A 20,010-nucleotide genomic window follows, 5' to 3' on the forward strand; every position below is an offset into this window, starting at 1 on the left:
TGCATTGTGAATTACAAAGCTTTCCCAAGTTTTACGCACATAAAAGTTTTAATTTTTCCAATGTTGACAAATATGTTTGTGCAGTAGTGTCTTTGTAAATACATGTATAAGGGTTACAGCATTGTTGTAGAATGATTGTGAGGTCAAGAAATAGTCTTTGCACAGGAATAACAGTTGCATTGCAATTAAGGGGAGATAATTCTGTCTTGTCTCTTAACAATCAACCGTCAGTTGAAGATGTTCTTTCAGTTTGTGTATCTTGTGTACGATAGTGTTATTAGTATTTCTGAGATCAAAATAAATATTTACAGGTCAAGTTTGATAAATTTGATATCAAGTTTGATCAAACATTTTGAGTATCTGTATGCATTTTATCATGTAAAGGGGGATAACTCAAACATGGAGTTCAGTAGGAGATACCCTATTATTGGTACAGTTGTATGGAAATATAACAACTGTAGCTAATCAATAGCTTCAGAGTATTATGTGTAATAGAAATAATGGGGTGGTGGTGGTGATCTTGGTGGCAACCTGAGCAGGGGTACCTGATGGCATCAAACCTGTTACAATTTACATGATGTTTAAACTTTTGATTGGACCTTCTTCTGTACGACAACCCAAAGTTTCAAACTCTTTTGGACATTATAGGTGACAATCAGTCAATGTCTTCAAACATGACCCGATTTGAACCCCTGCGTCTTATGTAAACGAGTAATACCTTTCCTTGTAAAATCCCTAAAGAGGCCCCAGGCTGTATGAACACTGCTTGATTTACTCCACCTGGGCCGTTTTCTTCTCAACCTAATTGTCCACTTCCTAGTTGTGTTTAATCTTACAATTCATAAGCTGGTCGTGTTGATGTGTATGTACTGCATACGGTATGGACATATCAGCCATTTACATTAAAACAAGGACAACGTGAACTAGGCGACTAACTGGATCAGGTGGTCAGGCTCACCGACTTGGTTTATTATCGTAGCCCAATCGCGTAGATCGATGCTCATGATGTCAATCACTGGATTGTCTAGACTCGATTATTCACAATTTTTATTTTAAAACTGGCCTAACAACAGACTGAAAACTAGGATTGGTTGTCCAGGCTCTGACTTGGCTGAGTGTGTCATCGTCGTGACCGTCAATGGGACTTAGATGATGTGATCCACCCCTGGTGCATGGTTCGACTGGCCAGATTGGAGTATTTACAGGTGATGTAGATGGCAGACAGTTGTCTGCAGTGTAAAACAACATTCACTCACATCCAGGTGATCACACCACCGCATATTGTAAACCCACAACACAAGACATACACATTGTTAATTTCATTTATTATACATTTATTGACGAGTATTTACACAATGGTGACCACAATAAGACAGTGTATCACATGGCAGTCATGTGACCACATAAGACAGCATATCACATGACAGTCATGTGACCATGAGGAAGACGGAGGATTACCCACAATCCCTGGACCCTGATTTCAATGATGGGTTAAGACTTCTACTATGGGGAACTGTTTTCAAATCAGAATAATATGTACAAATACACATATTTGCTGTCATTCAAACATAATGCCAAACATATTGTTGCCTAAGTACTTGAAATATTCGTCTAGCTGTAATACTTACCCCCACATAATTCCTTTTGTAAGAAGACTCTTTTTTAACTTAATTTTCAAATTTACTTTGTAAACAACATTTTGATTTTTGAATTTGAAGACAGTCCCACTCACTGACAGACAATTTCTCACAATGGCAAGAGTTGCATCCACAAGATTACCTAATTTTAAAAAAATACAAAACGGCTTATTTTGCATACTAGGTGCAGGCTAAATAGATAATACATATAACGAGATTGCTATCTTTGCAATTGCATAGTTTTTAAATATCATTGTCATGTTACAAACTAATTATGGAAAACTGGTTTGATAATTCATCAACACATTCATCAGAAACAACATGTCTCCTCTAGATTGAAAACATAATACTCTTTTTGAAATGAAAGGAAAAAATAGTATTTTTCAATATTGTTTTTTTTTTTGGAAACAGTCACCACTAAATTATTATTCTGCCAAAACGGACCATCTTTCCATGTAAACATTAAAAAAGCAAAAATACATTCGCATCAATCTAGGGAGAATACGTTATTTTTGAAGAGACAATAGACTTGAACATGTCCCTGTAAGATGAAGTTATTGATACATCAAGCAGTGGGAGGTACAGCTCACTGCACAGAATACTTAGGAAGAGTTCTCTCCCCTTCATGCGGCTGATGCTTTGAAGACTTTCTTATTTTGGTCCAGAACAGCTGCTTCAAAGTGGGTCATCTTATTATCAGCTCTCAAACCTATTTGTGGATCTATGAAACTTGGTATGTGAAATGTGTGGCAGCCCTGCCAAGTATTGCAGTACAGGATAATATCACATTTGGAAGTCCCCGTACACCAGTGTCCCACAATGTCTTGTACATCAGCCTGGTTGGAAACAAGACATGTCCAAACCCATGGCACGGCCCAGTCTAAAATAAATTGTAGTTGTTTGAGACGTGTAGGTCTTCAAAATTCCCCCAATCATATAATATTCAGGTGGATTCAACCTTCTAAATCACCCCCGCAAAAAAGAAAAAAAAAAAAGAAAAAAAAGTAATTTTACCTCCCGATTTTTCAAAACAGTACACATTCCAATTTGTATTTTCCAATAATGTGTACTTTCCAATATTTCAGAGCAGGACCCATGCCAATTTGTACTTTCCAATAATGATGTACTTTCCGATATTTCAGAACAGGATACATACCAATTTGTACCTTCTGATATTTCAGAACAGGACACATGCCAATTTGTACCTTCTGCTATCTTCAAACAAACCGGCAAAACATCTGGGGTTGTAGTTTGTATATAACAGGACTGGTTACAGCCTTCCAGAATATAATTCATAAAAAAACTAACCATGGTTGTGTTTTTAAAGAAAATGAGTTAAACTTCAACCTGAGTATATTAAACAAACATTTTTGTATTTTTACTTTACCCATACTTTGTCATTGTGCGACACTGGTACCCTACCCATAATGCAACTGTGCTGAGTATTGTCAACATTAGCCAATGACCGATGGCTCAACAAATGCTTGTCTAGATCGTGAAAATGCAAGCAGGAAAAATTGAATTTCCACATAGATTACCTCGTAAAACATGATATATATATTTGAGAATATTATTTCTTCTAAATCCTAAAAACAATATCCTGCTTTCAACTTTCATCTGCACTACACTCATTTGTGTCCATCTTAGTGTAGTGTTACACTTCGTATCACCCATGTGTTAATTAATACTTTAACACCTTACACTCGCTCATAACAAAACACTTGTTGGTGGCAACACCCATTTAACACATCCTTCACGCATGACCATGTAGAAATACACACTACACTTAGGTCGCACCATGTATACACAATTACACTTAAGTGTAACCACTTGACATAGTAAACATGTTTAACACATGTAACAGCTACGTGTCAAATACAAACCTGTTACACTCAAGTGTAATTTGCCAACATCAATACATTCGAGTTGAACCAATTACATTTAAGTGTAAAATATTCCATATTTCACTGTAGTCAAGTGTGTTTACACCTTAGTGTAACCTATCAGTTACACTAAAATGTAACCAGTTATAAACATTTATACCACATATAGCCACTCACGCAATCGATTCGTATCACACATCGGTATAACACCTACTCCAGGAAGTCTATGAACTTGCTTGGTGTAACCTTACCCCTCCTTTGTGTAACTTAGAACTAAGTGTAACATCAGCTGCCTTATCACTGAACAAATTCAAATACGTTGTATTTCTTTCCAACATAATTTCTTATCTGAAACTATTATACCAACATGCACTTTTTTAAATACTTCGCATTTGCACAAGCACTGTTTGTTACATTTATCTTTAAATTACAGGAATTTGAAGAGTTTGAAATTCATTGTGACAAGAAAATAATCCACTTAACAACCCTGAGATAAGTGTTCACTGAACTCCACAACCATTACATCCTATGCCTTGATTAAATTAACACTAAGTCAGTTACATTAATTTCCAAGCACACATCTTAAGAAGCATGGTTGAGAAACCACAAGTCCTGTCCAGACCAGCCGTTCCGGGAAGACAAGCATTCTCAGTATAGTTTAATGGAGCTGTAATACTGTTCCACAGATTTACACAATATTGTACGCCATAAGAAAGAGAATTTATGCATGTAAACTTCTTTTTTATGGGGAACAGATGATCTTTTCACCTGCTTTTCACCTGATGGAGGAGTAAGTATATACTCTAAAACGTTTTGTTCCTCATAATAAAGAAGTTGACATCCATAAATTCTCTTGGTTATGTGTATCATTTCTAAATGCTTTCAAAGAAGTGTACACCATGTTTTTTGGAACGATGTGAAATCAGTGATGCTGGAAGCACTCATAAAATCATCTCTCATGTAACTTGTTCTGAGTATCGCATGTCCTGGGGATACTAAACAAAACATGTACTTTTCAAAAAGAAAATTACTTTTTCACAATTTTGAAAAGACTCAAATTGTGACATTACGGAAAAATGAGTATTTACTTTTAGGATTATTAATTTGTTAAAATGAAGTGGCAGTTGCCTCAAAAAGCAGACACAAGCAGGAACTGTAAACAAAGTGCCCTATTTGGTAGAAAACATAGAAAATGTCCTATGAATCCTGGTCAGGCCTTGATTTCAAACTCTTCAAACATCACAAGTAAAGGTGTAAGGTTGTATCGCTACAAATTCAACACAATGTACATAAGACATCTAACTCTTATGAAACAACAAAAATATAGGCTTAATACTGAGCAACCCTTATATACAGTATAACACAAAAGTCATAATTTAACATATCTTCTCGTTTTGCCTTGTAGATGCTATACAGTTACCCTAAGTTGAGCAATTCATTTTTGAAACAACGTTCAAAAAAACATCTGAAAGTGTGAATATATCTTTTGGTGACTGAGGTGGCTACAAGCTGCTTCCGCAGCGTCGGTTAATACCGTCATTTTACAACACAGACAGCCGGCGATGGCAGCACACTTTATCTGTTTAGCCTCTTATGCACTTCAAGAGCATGATTTATCCATCCAGCCTCTTAACAGTCATTTATCTGTTTGCAAAAGCTGCCAAAAATACTTGAAACGCTGTAATGTCCTTTCAATACTTATTGCGTGACAGTTTTTAGCATGTCGGTCCCTGAATATGAAACGGCTAGGATCCATCGTTCATATAATACAGTGTTACAAGCAAGCCCAAATGCATACTGACGTTCCATCACAAGAGTTTCGCTCCCACCAACAAAGCTTGTCACATTGGCCTACTTTCTGCCATTTCTCTTCACAGCCTCATTTTGAAAATGGCTCCATAGTTTCCATGGCAACACTCCATGATAAATATCCATTTCGAATCTCAGCAGTTTTGCACCAATTTCATCCAATGAAAATATCTCTTGTTGGTCACATGATCTGGACGTTTGTCCAATCAGAATGTTCCGCCTCAAATCTCCTCCAATGAGACTTGAGCCTGCCCTCTGTTGTGATAATTTATATATACAAACAGCTATATTCAGTCCATATCACTGTGCTTGAAGTTCTCGTTATAATCTCAACCCTCGCGCACCCTCCTTTCGTCAGAGAGCCCCGTTCATATGGGAGTAGTCAGTACATTGTGTGGCACAGTTCGTGAAAGACTGAGACTTCTCAGACGAAAGCGATGGTGACTTGTTAAACGTTGTGAACTCTATCGTCCCCTCTGAAGAGAACAAAAAATAAATGTCAGTAAATGGACCATTGTAATGCCACAGTCAGCATTACTCTAGACCTAAATCAGCATTATTCTTGTCATATAATGGTATGCAAATATCAGCTAATCATTATTCAAGCCATACGATGCAGCGTTAGAAACTGGCACTAGTCCTATAGTCCTTGCCAAACTGCCCAATGGTAAGGGTATCATAAGGGCTAGTAGAAATTTGCCCTTTTTAAGGGTTTTGCTATATGTTATCATTATAAGGATTAGTGGCTGAAAACTGTTAGTTTCTAACCCTGCGATGTAATTATATCATGATACATGTACTCTAGCCTTACAGGTCAAGACACAGAGAATGTTGAGTGGAAATTGATGTTTGCGTTTGCTGTTTACTGTACACGCTAATATACCATCTGGCAAGATAGGACCCCTGACTTAATCAGGCTACAACAGTCATGAGAACTATACCTCTGTCACCATCACAGTTTGTGACTTAAACCACTAGCCTGCAGCCCCAGCCCAGTAAAATCTCTTTCGGTCTAGTAAGCTTTGAAAATATCCACACATAGCGTATAATCTATTTAAATGATGAAAAGATACCTAATAAAAATATTTTTGTCACAGCCTGCCACTATTATTATTATTACAGGTCCAAATAAACATACTAAAAAATTGGCACAAAACCCTACTCGTTTTGTTCAGTTTTAGGCAAACGTCATAGAATCATACAATATTCTATCACAGTGAGCTAGTTAATCGACTGTTCGTCTCACCATTGCTGCTCAAGTCTGTATTAGTAGCTTGATCCTTTGTTGTGTGTTCACGGCTGTGCGGCCTCTTTCGGCGGCGTTTATGCTTCCCATGATTCCCTGAAATGTGGTCGCTAGGCGACAGAGAGTCCATAGTATTTCTGGCACTGAATATATTGGGGGTTGTCCCACCATCAAAAGTCCGAAGCTGTCTATCATTTGGGAGGAAACAGTCAACTCCGCCGGGAACATGCATTCTGGGAGATTTTTGACTATTTGTCTCCGCACCAGACATGTCAGCTTCATTGGAGGAATGGCCATGACCTTGGGGTGGCACATGTTGTAAGGAACTTGACCTTTGACCCAGCCGGTACAACACAGCAGGGTCGTGAAGTTGTTTTTCTCCGTTTCTTGTGCCACCATTTTGGTCCAACAAAGGTTGATCTAAGTACAAAAAGTTGACTTTTAGTAGGGAGTTTTGAAATAGTTTGAGGAGAGCATGTTAAGATTTCATTTCATTTTCTATTTCACTTTACCTGAGATGGCAAGCCTCATGGTCAAAAGCCTTGTCTCCCTTACATATTAATTTTCGAAGCTTCCTTGGCCCTGTTTTACAAAGCGCTCTCATAGATGACAGTTGAAAGTCATGTTATGATCACCTTAGTATTAAGAAAGCATCACACTAACGTATTGTCAAGGTAACTAACCTGGGGAAATATCGTCAACGCTTTTCGCTGTGTTGATGCTGTTGAAGTTGTTGTCGCTGGTGCTGTGAGGGCCGCTGTAGTGAGGTATGGACCCGTTCGGCACAAGAGTGTGATTCTGTGAACATAACAAACAGTATTGTTTAAGTTCGAGTAGCTGCTGTACAGGGCACCTGGAGGGATCTGACAGACTGGGGCAAGGGAAGGAAGATGAATGGACAAATAAAAGTCTACACATGCCCTAGGTCCATTGAACCATTTCATATACTTTGTGATCAGTGAAGATCTGGGTTCAAATAGGTCTTAAGCAAACTATGCTTGCCCTAACAGCCAACTACCCTTGTCGTAAGAGGCGACTAACAGTGATTTGGTGGTCAGACTCTCTGACTTGGTTGATGCATGCCATCGTATCCCAATAGCGTAGATCGATGCTCGTGATGTAAATCACTGACTTGTCTGGTCCAAACTTGATTTTTTACAGACTGCCCGTCATATAGCTGGAATATTGCTGAGTGCAGCGTTAAAGAACAAAGAAACAAACAAAAACATATTCTTTGTTGTTGTTTTGTACTTACAGGAACGCTGCCTTTCCCAGCTTGGGAGTTAATCATCTGACATTCCACTTCAGACATTGGGTTCACGTTGATGTTCATCTTGTTGTTATGGTTACTGTTGCCATGGGGACCGTGTCCATTGGCAACCAGTCCGTTGAGGCCATTGAGTGGGTATCCATTCATGTATTTCTTCCTCATAGACTCGCTGTAGATTCTCTGGGCTTGATCCTGGTACTTGGAGTGGATCACCCCGTTCATGGCTGCAACAGAATAGAAGCCATTATGTATACACTATGTATACAATCTGAGTTGGCCCTTAATCCAAACCACAATATTGCCATTATGAATACAACCTTAGTAGGCCCTTAATCGACACTATAATGTTGCCATTATGTATACAGTATGCATACAATCTTTGTTGGCCCTTAATCCAAACTCGGTCTGGCCACTATGTATACAATCTTGTTGGCCTTCAATCCACCTACAATGTTGCCATTATGAATACAACCTTAGCATTGCTTAGTAGGCCCTTAATCAACACTATAATGATGTCATTATGTATACACTATGTATACCATCTGAGTTGTCCTTCAATCCACACAACAATGTTGCCACTATGTATACATCTGATGTCATCACTTACCCATCATGCGACGTTGTTGTCGTTGTTTCCACCAGCACATGACGATGAAGACGAACAACAGCAACAACATGACCCCGAGGACAATTCCCAGCACCATGTAGAGGGTCTCGCTGCTGGACTGGGTGCTTGTCTTCTCCGTGTCGATCCCGTCTCCCCTGTGTGTCGGATTGCGGGGCTCCTCGACACGGGGTTTGTCCGGGGACGGCATATTCCTTGTGTTGGCCTTGTCAGTTACTGGCTCGACCGGGAATGCTTTGGGAGGTTTGGTCAGAGCTGAAAATAGGTGCTGGGTGTGAGTTGGGAACACTTCTTAAATTGTACTTTTCAAACATCAACCTAAAGAATCAAAAGTCATTGTACAAAGAGGGCAAAGAAACAAGATCATTCTAGAAATCAAACAACAGTAATCATTAATATATTTCTAAGAATACTCCCTCTTTTAAATTAGGAGTAATCCCACCCACCTCCCCGATTATCTGCATCTACAGAGCTCATGTACAGGAGTGAGGTTTCCCACCAAGTCTTAGCAGCAAGATACTATTGCTTGCACAACTGACTGGATAGTTGACAGTGAAGAGAACTTTTGTTGCAAATCAGAAGATTTTTAAGTGTGAGGACACCCAAAATAACAGGATTTATGGCTATGATGTAATAGAGGCTTTGTATTTGCAGGCATTATGTGGTATAGCTATCCTCAATAAGAAGGTGGCATCCATAAAGCGCTGCTACCAATTCCAGTGTGAGCATTAAATATTCCTTGTTTTGAACATTTGAAAGTCAAAACTAAGGTAAAGTAATTTGAAAAGAATGTATAATTAAACATGCAACAAAATATGATGAAATAATATGTGATCTTCCTCAAAATTTTAAGTCTGGGGTTAACAGACATCTAAAATCTATCCTGGTTTTACTTCACCTCCTCAAGAACCACCAGTAACTACAACCTACCTAATGTTCTCTTCACAACAGTGTTGCTACTGTCACTGTTCCCAGCCGAGTTGAAACATAGCATACGAATACTGTACTCTGTGTCAGGCTTCAGATAGCCCAACACATGTCCACGAACTTTGGTTTCAAGGATTGTGATCTTTTTCCATTGGTCTTTTGAGTCGTATGGCTTGTAGAAGATGAAAAAGCCTTCGATTGGTGAGGATTCTGTTAGGATATACTGAAACAAAGCAAACAAAAAATTATATATTTACTATCAGACTGAGTGAGCAACTGAAAACTGTAGTTCAGTTATGTCTCAACATGTCAGCTCAGGATGAAGGTACTCCCAAAGTGATACAGCTCTGTTCTCGACATTTACGTCATTTGTGAAAACCATGAGCAGAACAAGTATTCTACCCAGGCACATCTGGGATTCCAATCCAGAGTCAGTGTATCCTTGTTTGAAAAAGGGAGATAACTCTGTACAGATGCCCCCCGTAGACACAAATCAGATTCAAGTCAGGTCAGTGTGTCCGTGCTTGATTAAGTGGGATCACTCCGTACAACCATGCCCCCACAGACACAAATCTACAACTGACTGACTGATATAGAAGATTTAACGTGCGCTTTCCGACTGCAGCGTATTTCGCAAATCTACAAATTGGTCTAAGGAGTTAAATAGAACAGAATTAAGCTACTGACTTGACCATGCATGGAGCACAAACGAACCAACAACCTTGCAGTTACTTTGAGAAGGTCCAACACATGATGTGTGAAGACATACTGCCTGCTGTTACAGTTGTATAAACCTCTGGCTAACGAGTGGTCAGACTAAGAACCCAGTCCCATTAATTACCTGTTTTCTTACCAATTAACACCTGCAGTGTACACACATGAGGGATTACTTAGATAAGAAGCAGCTTCGTCTGACGGGTAACATCAGCTTGTCAACACTATAACTGTTATGTACACATGGAGAGCAGGGCGTCAACATTGTCCTTCTAACAAGTGAGGATAGTCAGTGATATAATGCACTTTTGTTCTTGGACTTGCCTGAATTTAATTGCACTGTGTTGCTCAAACTTGAGCATGATGCTTAAAATAAACTTTCGGATGGACAATCTTATTGTGGGAAATAAACGATCACAATTAAATCATCTAAGGACTGACCCATAATGTGTTTGTTATCTGTTCGTCAGGCAATTTTGGAAAGAAATGTTATTTTGTTCAAAATTAAGATTTTTTAAAATTTCATATTTTCTTCAATTCTGAAGTAATTAAGCATTATATTTTGAGACTCATTCGGTGCCAGAAAATAAAACTTAGTATTAATAAATCTCTCTATTATTATTTGTTCTTAAAGGTACACACCTGCCACTTGATGCCAATGCCGAACACATCCTTCCCCTGTTCCTCATTGTGGAGTGGCATCGCTTCTACAATGGTGGGTCTGTCCACCGGGGGATGGGCTTTGCCAGCCGGAGCCACCTTCATGAAGAAACGGTGAGAGTTCTGGCCGACCTCGTTGTCATTATTAGAATACACAGCTGCGATACGAAATTTGTAAATTCCCCCTGGAAAACAAATACAATGTATCAGTTAAATTGGTATCGATAACACTGAGCACAGATCAAATCTAGATAGAACTGATTTTATTACTTATCTCATAATTGAAAAATATATCCTTATTCGAAGAGAAACATTGGTAAGTCAATTGCTGGACATTCATATTGTGACAATAGTAATCAGGAGATGACATAGCGTCCCAGTCTGGTGAAAATCGGAAATGGAACTTGGCTACTTATACCCAACTGTTGTTCAGGTCAGTGAAGTAAAAAATAATGCTGTTCAGTATTTCTCAAAATCCTAAATCATCAAAAGGCACCAGTTCACCACAAGACTGGTCTGTACAGCAAGTTTCAACACGATATATTCAACGAGTTAGGAGTTCTGCTCCAAAAACGTAAAATGGACATGCTGATAAATATATCACCCCCATTTTTCAAACGGGGGAATAAAAAAGTGACAGGTTTGTTTGTAGAATGCGTACCTGGTTTGAGATTGGACACTTCATACATGGTGGTGTCCTTGTCGATGTCGTGGTCGTCGGTGTGCCAGCTTGCCTTATTGGGGGCAACCTCCTTGTACTGCACCCGGAAGAACACGATCGGTAGGCCGTCATTCTGTGGCACTGTCCAGTTCAGTTTGACCGAGGTGTCAGACAGTTGGTCAACATGCGGCTGAGATGGGGGAACCAGTTTGGCTAAAAAGACAACATACAAAGTGAGTTGTGGTTCAGTCAACTTTTGTCTGTATAACACCACACTTTGTAATACTCCTGCTATATGACGGTGGCCTGTTGATGAGCGTTTGGACCAGTCAATCCAGTGATTGATATAATGAGTACCGTCCGACCCAATTGAAGCACAGTGACATGACCCGAGCTGCATAATAGCGTACTGAGACTGATTGTGCTCAAATTCAATCTGAACGTGCTCACCTGTTGGCGACAATGTAGCGGCTATAACATTTTTGAGACCCATGATAGGATTCAAACCAAGGGATTCAAATTCTGATCCGAGGTCAGACGCCTTGTCCACATGGCCAATCAGGGTAACCCCGAATAAAGAGGTCATGGGATGACTCCACGCACTGCTACACATGTCTGCTACATATGCCTTCTACACATTCCTGCTTCACGTGTCTGCTACAATTCAACATCTCGTAATGACATTCACCTTTGCCCTTCTTCCTCTTCTTCTTCTTTTTCTTCCTCTTTCTCTTATTTTTCTTTCCCTTCTTCCTGTTCTTACGGCCACCATTTTTATTTGGCCTGTTCCGTTTCGGGACTTTGATATCTCCGTTGACCTTCAAGTTCTCAGAAGTCGTCTCATTTGTCCCTGCCTGGTCACTTTCGGTCACGCCAATAGTTGTCTCATCTAAAAAATGAAGTAAATAATTTTAGCATTCACAAAGTTAAAAATTTATATTAAAGTTGCCCTGCTTTGAGGAAGAAGAAAACAACAGCAGGTTACCATTGATATGCCACAAACGCATTATCTTTTCAATGACAATGAACCCACACAACTGCAACAATCTGTGAGTCTCATGCAATTTATAATATGGTCTGAAGATGTCATACCTAACATATTTTGAACTTTTTACTTAAATGTTGAGAAGAATTTATTCAACACATCATTTTGGCCATTATTGAGTGAAAATGGATCTATGCCGCTTTTAGCAATAACAAGGCAGGGTACACCAGAAATGGGCTTCACCCATTGAAATCAAACCCTGGTCTTAGGTGTAACCACCAAGCTATTCCGCAGCCATTCACTTTGGCCAATAATGAACTGAAAATCTTACTTAAATTTGAAATGATAGAGGGAATGAGTTACCTCCCTTTAATTTGAAATGATATGAATCACAGCATACCAAACGGAGAACAAAGATCAAAGTTCATAAACATGCATTTTTGATCCATGACTTGAAAGAAAGCTATTCCTAAGGGGCAAATAATGGTGCTTTAAAGTCTAAAATTTTGGAGTTTTTCTTATTCAGCCATTCAGAGGATACTTGACTATCCACAGCAAACGACTAGTTCTCTTTCAGCCATCCAGAGAAAATCTGACTATCCACAGCAAACCTAGGTCTCTATTACAATGCAAGCTGACAACTCGTGGAAGAACAAACCCAACACATTTAAATAACAGTGTGCCGATGCAGTTCCATTCTCGTTCTTTGCGATACAGGAATACTTTCCGGAATCCTCGGCCCTTACACGGAACAGCTGCAGGGACCCGCTCGGTGCAATGTCAAGATGGCCGTGAGTTGGACTCAATCTCTGGCCATCCTTAAACCAGTGGAGTTGGTTGGCACGAGCACTCAGACAGGGAATAGCCACCGTCGTGTGTCGCTGCACCGTCATGTGAGTTGGCCATAGTGTGAAGTGGGGCAGGTGCGCGGCTATGGTGTGATTGAGCTGGGATTGGCTGAGATTTAAAGCTAAGTAAAACAGAAAACGTACAGCACAAATATAGCTGGAAGCAGAGACAACATACAGCTACTGGCTGACTGACTGAGAGTGAGCGAGTGACTGAGAGTGAGCGAGTGACTGAGTGTGAGCGAGTGAGTGAGTGAGAGTGAGCGAGTGAGTGAGTGAGAGTGAGCGAGTGACTGAGAGTGAGCGAGTGAGAGAGTGAGCGAGTGAGTGAGTGACTGACTGAGAGAGAGAGAGTGAGTGACTGAGAGTGAGCGAGTGATTGAGCGTGAGTGAGTGACTGACTGACTGACTGACAGAGTGAGTGAGCGAGTGACTGAGAGTGAGTGACTCACTGACTGAGATTGAGTGAGAGAATAGTTTATTACTAGGATGAATGCTGGTTCTAAAGCAGTCAATAGTTGTATGGTCATGTGAGTGAGTGAGCAGTTCTACATGTTGACCAACTAAGACAATGAGTGAGTGAATGAGTGAGTGGATTCATGGTAGAGCTCTACTCCATCGCAGTACTTGATATATATAAACTTCAAACTTCAAACATCAATCATATGCAGGAAGCATTGTGTTAGCACTACCCAAAGCGATATATAAACAATTAGGTCCCACAGACAAGTTATACAACAGCAAGAGAAATTACATGTGGGTTAGTTTCATTCAACAAATATGTGCTCAGCTAAATGATAAAAGTAACATACCTGTGTTACCTGTTGGGTCAAGACCTTGACCCTTGACCTCCAGTTTCATAACAGCGCTGGCTGAGGAAGCGTTGTTCAGGGCCTGGCACTGATAGAACCCAGCACGTGATGGCACCACCTTGGTGATCACAAGTACCATGGCTGCAAGAAAAGAGGCCAAGTTTTCATTTCTCTCATATCTACAGACAATCAAGATTTATATACAACATAAATAAATAAAGTTCGAGTGGTGGGTTATCCTAGTGGTTAAAGCGAAGACCTGAGTTCGTTCCCCACATGGGTACAATGTGTGAAGGCCATTTCTGGTGTCCCCCGCCATGATATTGCTCGAATATTGCTAAAACCATACAGTATACAGAAAAAGAGTTGGGGCGGTGGGGTAGCCTTATGGTTAAAGCCAAGACCTGAGTTCGTTCCCGACATGGGTATAATGTGTGAAGGCCATTTCTGGTGTCCCCCGCCATGATATTGCTAGAATATTGCTAAAACCATACTCTATTGACCAGTATTACCATTCTCACTTAATGTGTCTGTCACAACTGGGATACCATGACTGGAAACAGCCCATTCTGACAGCATATTGACCATCTAATACCCATCTCTCTACATGTGTCTGTCACAACTGGGATACCATGACTGGAAACAGTCCGTTCTCACAGCCATCTTGACCATCTAATACCCATCTCTCTACATGTGTCTGTCACAACTGGGATACCATGACTGGAAACAGTCCGTTCTCACAGCGATCTTTACCATCTAATACCCATCTCTCTACATGTGTCTGTCACAACTGGAATACCATGACTGGAAACAGTCCGTTCTCACAGCAATCTTTACCATCTAATACCCATCTCTCTACATGTGTCTGTCACAACTTGGATACCATGACTGGAAACAGCCCATTCTCACAGCCATCTTGACCATCTAATTCCTTGGCTTGTAGCAATCATGTGGGACAACATGAAGGTCAACTTCTCAAGTGAATCACCATGACAATGGCTTGCCTGGAAATAGGTGCCTACCTCCATTACTGATGCCTGTTGTTTTCGGGACTGGCTTTGCGTTGTAGTACCACATGACTTTGGGCTCGGGTCGACCAGTCACATTACAGCGTAGCTCCGCCCTCTCACCAGCGTTTACTGTTATCACCAACCTCTGTGCCTTTGCTGTCACAGATTCTGAAAGAAACAAAATAAAAAATGTTATCACATCAAACTTTTATCTAAATTCACAATTGACGGCAGACAGATGTGAGAAACGTATTTATACCAACCATAACAATTGTAATTTTCTCAGTCTGTTTAGGCAAAAATATTATTCTCGCTTGTACAGGTCAATAACGAACTCAAAAGGACCACTAATTTTAGTTTGTTATAACTGTAGTTCAGTATAAGTGTATATACAGCATAAATACAGCAAATAGCTGAGACAAAAAACAAAAAACACTTCCTAATATCTGTCAGATTGTTATAAGCGTGTTCATTATAAACATACTTGCTGTAATAATGGTTTAGATTGAACGGGCTTCAACATCAGTTTGTTAACATTTTGTTGAAATATTTATCATAATAATTAGAAATTAACCATGAAAATCTGTAAAATCTGTCTTCATTGGTCTGTCTGGAATGTGAGTTGCAATTTCATGAGTGTTCTTGAATATTGAAGAAAGAAATAACGACTACCTAATACAAACAAACTTCTTACCTTGTACATCCATTGCAATTATTCTGCTTGGCTCTTCTGAAGTTCCTTTACAAATATATGTTCCTGCATCTTCTATCTTTACATCCTTAATTCTTAAATTACCTGAAAAATAAAGAAGCCCACCTAGGATGAGAACCCACTTTGAGGCCCTTGATCTTCAATCATCAGTCTATCAGGGATACTACAAGTTATCTCCCCTTGCTCACAAAATGTATTCTTGCCTTCATACCAGTTCATGCAAATCAGTATCAATCAACTCAAAATAGTGACTGAATACCATTGAAAATAAAATACATTTGAATTTACTTATATATTTAAATAACTTAAGTTAAGTCAATGAAATCATTATTTTTATATTTTAAACTGTGTGTTTGGGGGATTAGAATAGGTTCCTGGCAACTTATGCTGGTCATAAGACATAGGTGACCAAGTGGTCAGACTTGCTGACTCAGTGGACTTGGTGGACGTGTTATCGTAGTCCAGTGATGTGGATTGTTGTTCATAATATCAATCACTGGATGGATTATATCGTCCAGACTTATTGACAGGATGACGTCACATGCCAGGAATATTGCTGAGTGCGGCTTTAAACAACAAATAAACACAATTTTAACATTTGAAAATATTACCATTTTCCACTACAGTACGGTCCTGTGGCAGAGTGCCTCCATATTTATCCCATGTTACACTTGGGGTTCCAGTTGAGGAGGTAGGACATTCCAGCAGAACGCTTTCACCGATCCAGGGGAAGATCTTCACTCTACTGGTGTCCACTATCGAGGTTTCAGATCCAGCTGCTGAAAATGACAACATGAAAATTTAAGCAGGCTTCCTACATACCGTCAAATATAATCCTATACATAAACATCATCATACTAATGCTATCTCAACTATAACCTCCATTCTTCTATCTAATTCATTGTTAATCATTTAGAAGACACGATTATGTTTATCCCAAGGTGTCTGCTGGCCTGACATAAGCGTTGACCCGAAAAATAAAAAATAAAAAATAAAAAGTTAGAAAAAGAAAGTATTAAGGAAAGTATTCAACATTTATTGAAAAAGCAATTTCTGAGTTTATCTTATAATAATAATATAGTTCCAAAACACATGGACATAGCTTGAACCATCCTTGATCCTCCAGGGTCATATATTTCCATTACATTCCCTGGACACACTCACTACCACAGCTTTAAGTTTAGGCTAAATTCTAATGGCTGTCCGACTAAATTACACTCATGATCGAGATTTTAGATATAAGAGAGATGGTGATTGTGACATGACTTTCTCAGCAAAGCTTTGGTGGGGACTGGACCCAAGGGCGCGGGCGGGTAGCCTGGTGGTTAAAGCGTTTGCTCATCATGCCAAAGAACTTGGTTCGATTCCCGACATGGGTACAACGTGTGAAGCCAATTTCTGGTGTCCCCCGCCATGATATTGTTGGAATATTGCTAAAAGCGGCTATAACCTCACTCCCTCACTCACTCACCCACTCACTCACTGGACCCAAGGGTTTATCGTAGGAGCATGGAGATGCAGAACATTGGATGACAGAGGAGGAGAGGAAGAGAATTTAGGGATGTCAACTTCTTTATTATGAGGAACATAACTTTTGGAGTATATTCGTACTCCATCATGTGCATTTATTCACCTGATGAAGGAGTAAGTGTTTACTCTGAAACATTGTGTTCCTCATAATAAAGAAGTTGACATACACAAATTCTCTTCCTTTTGTGTATCACTTCTAAATGCCATTCAAAAACTTACTAGAGGAGGAGCTGGAATATACATCTTCACAACTTTCAAGGTACATTGAATCTCACACTCTGAATCTTATGATCTTAACACTGAACACTGAAACATTTCCTTAAAATCAAAATTCATACAGATGTCTTGCCAGTGTCAATGTGGAGAATATCCACGTCTTTTCTTTAACCTCAAAACATTTTGACAAAAACTTTTCAAATGAAGTGCTTTCAGTGGCGCTAACATAGAAGTAGTTGTCCTCCATGAAAGGAATAGTATCTGGGGTCACCTGGGTCAGTCTCAAAGAGAAAATGAAATAACATTGCCACACCACTGGCAGTAGTTTTTCATGCACAATACACACAGGCAGGCTGGACGAACGATGAATTCTACATCGGCGCTCGGTGTTAGAATAGTGAATTGTGTGAGGAAATGTTTCCCCACTGTCATTCTGATCAGCAACAATCCTTATACAGAGAATATTCCTCTATCATTGAGTCTATTCCCACCATTTCTATAAATCAACCACAAAAAATAGGACTACCCTAACAACTTCTTACAATTTGAGAATGTCCTGATCCTATGCCCTGACAAAGGTGGGTCACCTCCAAGCCACCTTATCTCGATGAACGTGAATATAGCATTTTACGTGGGATCGCGCTGATTGTTCCGATATTGCAGTGGGTATTGATGGAATTGCAACCGAAGCGACATTTCTCCTATTCATCCACAGCTGAATGTTTGTGTGAATGTAGGACTATGAAGCTCCAACGTGTTACGAAGGAAGTTACTTCTTTTTTGTGTGCCGCCCCGTAGCTGGGGTTGTATGTCAGTGAAGTCGTTATAGCATGTACCCGGGAACACACCAGATCATACACTCCTGATGCGTCTAATGACTTTTCCACGACTTTACACAATCTGATTTTAACGTCTTAGTTATATATTATTACTTTCTGTTGAGTAAATGCAATTGAGTCCAAGATACAATGAGAGAGAGAAAGAAAGTTACTCTAATATCAGCAAGTGTGGACAAATTTAAGTTTTCCTTTCCACCAAATGCAAAATAGTATAAATCATGTTCACTTCTGTTTTTGTGATAATAAACTTCATATATCATTTTTCAGACACTTCTTAGGTTTATCAATTATGAACCCATCTGAAGAATGTAAAATATCCCTTGCAACAACAAAGGCCTTTTTAGAAACTAAATCAAAATCTTTCAGGAACACTGTAGGGAGTCAGAATAATGACGCATATCCACTTTTTAGTCTCAGGAAAAAGGCCATATTTTGAACACGTTGACCTAAGAACTGTCAAATTAAAATCAGAAGATAAATTTAAGTGAAAAATGACACTGAAATCTTGCACCCGTAACAACACCCTTAACTCCCACAATCCCTTGCAGCGTGTCAGATCCACTACTGTTGTGAGATGCACATTTCCTCCTCATGATCGGGCATCATACTCGGAACTACAAAAACGTGTCTCCACCTTTCTTATTAGATAAATTTGCCACCAAGAACAGCCATGAAGCTTACTAATTTACAGAGAAAAAAGATAAAAGCTGAATAGCTGTGGACGTTAATGACAGAGTGGAAGCAAAGATACGCATTCCAATATTCGACTGCGGGACTCCTATTTTCTGCAAAGTTTGGATTAACAATAGACAGGCCAGTAAATCCTGTCGCTACACATCTTCGTAACCACCAATTACCAACAAGGCTCTGCCAACATCTCAACAAAGCTAACACCCTTTTCAAATTGTTGGTTTAACATTTCAGTCAAATGATGGTCAAACTGTCAAATTGAGCCTTTGTGTCAAACTTTTTTTCTAATTGTAGGTTTATATTATTTGTTGAAGATAACTCTAGTTCCAAACTTTTCCATCTCATATCCTACCAAAATGTCGAAATTATTAAAATGTTAAATGTTAAAACCAGCAGACTGAAGCAGATTTTGGTAAAAGAGCCATTGTGTCAACTGAATACCCCCTCCCTCCCTCATTATCCAATAGTGTTGATCATTGCTCAAACTTTCAACCACGTCATTGTACGATGTTTAGATAATTTGCTTAAACTATAAACCACATCATTGTACAATGTTTGGATCATCGCTCAAACTATAAACCACCAACATTTGCTTGGCAACCCCATTATATATCATCATCAGCTGTAATATTGCTGTTGTATAAAACATTTCCTTTCAACTATAATTGTCACAATTGTGTAGTTACTTGCAAAAATGTGTCAAGATTGGAAAGTACAATTGTTACAACTAATTCTGCTCAACATGAGATTCAAAATTGCTTTTCAAGAAGTAGTTGTTCATATTCTAGAAACACAAAACACTGCCAAGCACATGGACTATTTCAGTTGCCTCTACATCTGGCTGTCCAGTAAATCATTCTAACAATGGATTGACAATGGTAAAAATTGTGCGTTAAACCCGATGTCTAATTTTGTCTCAGATTTCGTACTTTACAG

At 39.3% G+C, this 20,010-nt stretch overlaps 1 protein-coding gene across 3 annotated transcripts in view; it reads right to left on the minus strand.

The window, feature by feature from the left end:
- Positions 1–1,308: 1,308 nt before the first annotated feature.
- LOC124122871 (cell adhesion molecule-related/down-regulated by oncogenes-like) overlaps positions 1,309–20,010 on the minus strand; it is a 346,871-nt gene continuing 328,169 nt past the window's right edge. For all 3 annotated transcript variants that reach the window (XM_048390129.1, XM_048390127.1, XM_048390128.1), the window contains 13 exons: positions 16,411–16,578; positions 15,782–15,883; positions 15,100–15,255; positions 14,078–14,218; positions 12,121–12,321; positions 11,433–11,645; positions 10,754–10,956; positions 9,401–9,620; positions 8,453–8,725; positions 7,831–8,069; positions 7,259–7,373; positions 6,576–6,995; positions 1,309–5,805 (listed from right to left, as the gene is read on the minus strand). In XM_048390129.1, the coding sequence (XP_048246086.1) occupies positions 5,684–5,805; positions 6,576–6,995; positions 7,259–7,373; positions 7,831–8,069; positions 8,453–8,725; positions 9,401–9,620; positions 10,754–10,956; positions 11,433–11,645; positions 12,121–12,321; positions 14,078–14,218; positions 15,100–15,255; positions 15,782–15,883; positions 16,411–16,578 (2,573 nt within the window). In that variant the 3' untranslated portion in view covers positions 1,309–5,683. The remainder of the gene's footprint in view (positions 5,806–6,575; positions 6,996–7,258; positions 7,374–7,830; positions 8,070–8,452; positions 8,726–9,400; positions 9,621–10,753; positions 10,957–11,432; positions 11,646–12,120; positions 12,322–14,077; positions 14,219–15,099; positions 15,256–15,781; positions 15,884–16,410; positions 16,579–20,010) is intronic.

This window comes from Haliotis rufescens, unplaced genomic scaffold (assembly GCF_023055435.1).
Source record: "Haliotis rufescens isolate VD_foot unplaced genomic scaffold, xgHalRufe1.0.p SCAF_84, whole genome shotgun sequence".
Classification (NCBI taxonomy): domain Eukaryota; kingdom Metazoa; phylum Mollusca; class Gastropoda; order Lepetellida; family Haliotidae; genus Haliotis; species Haliotis rufescens.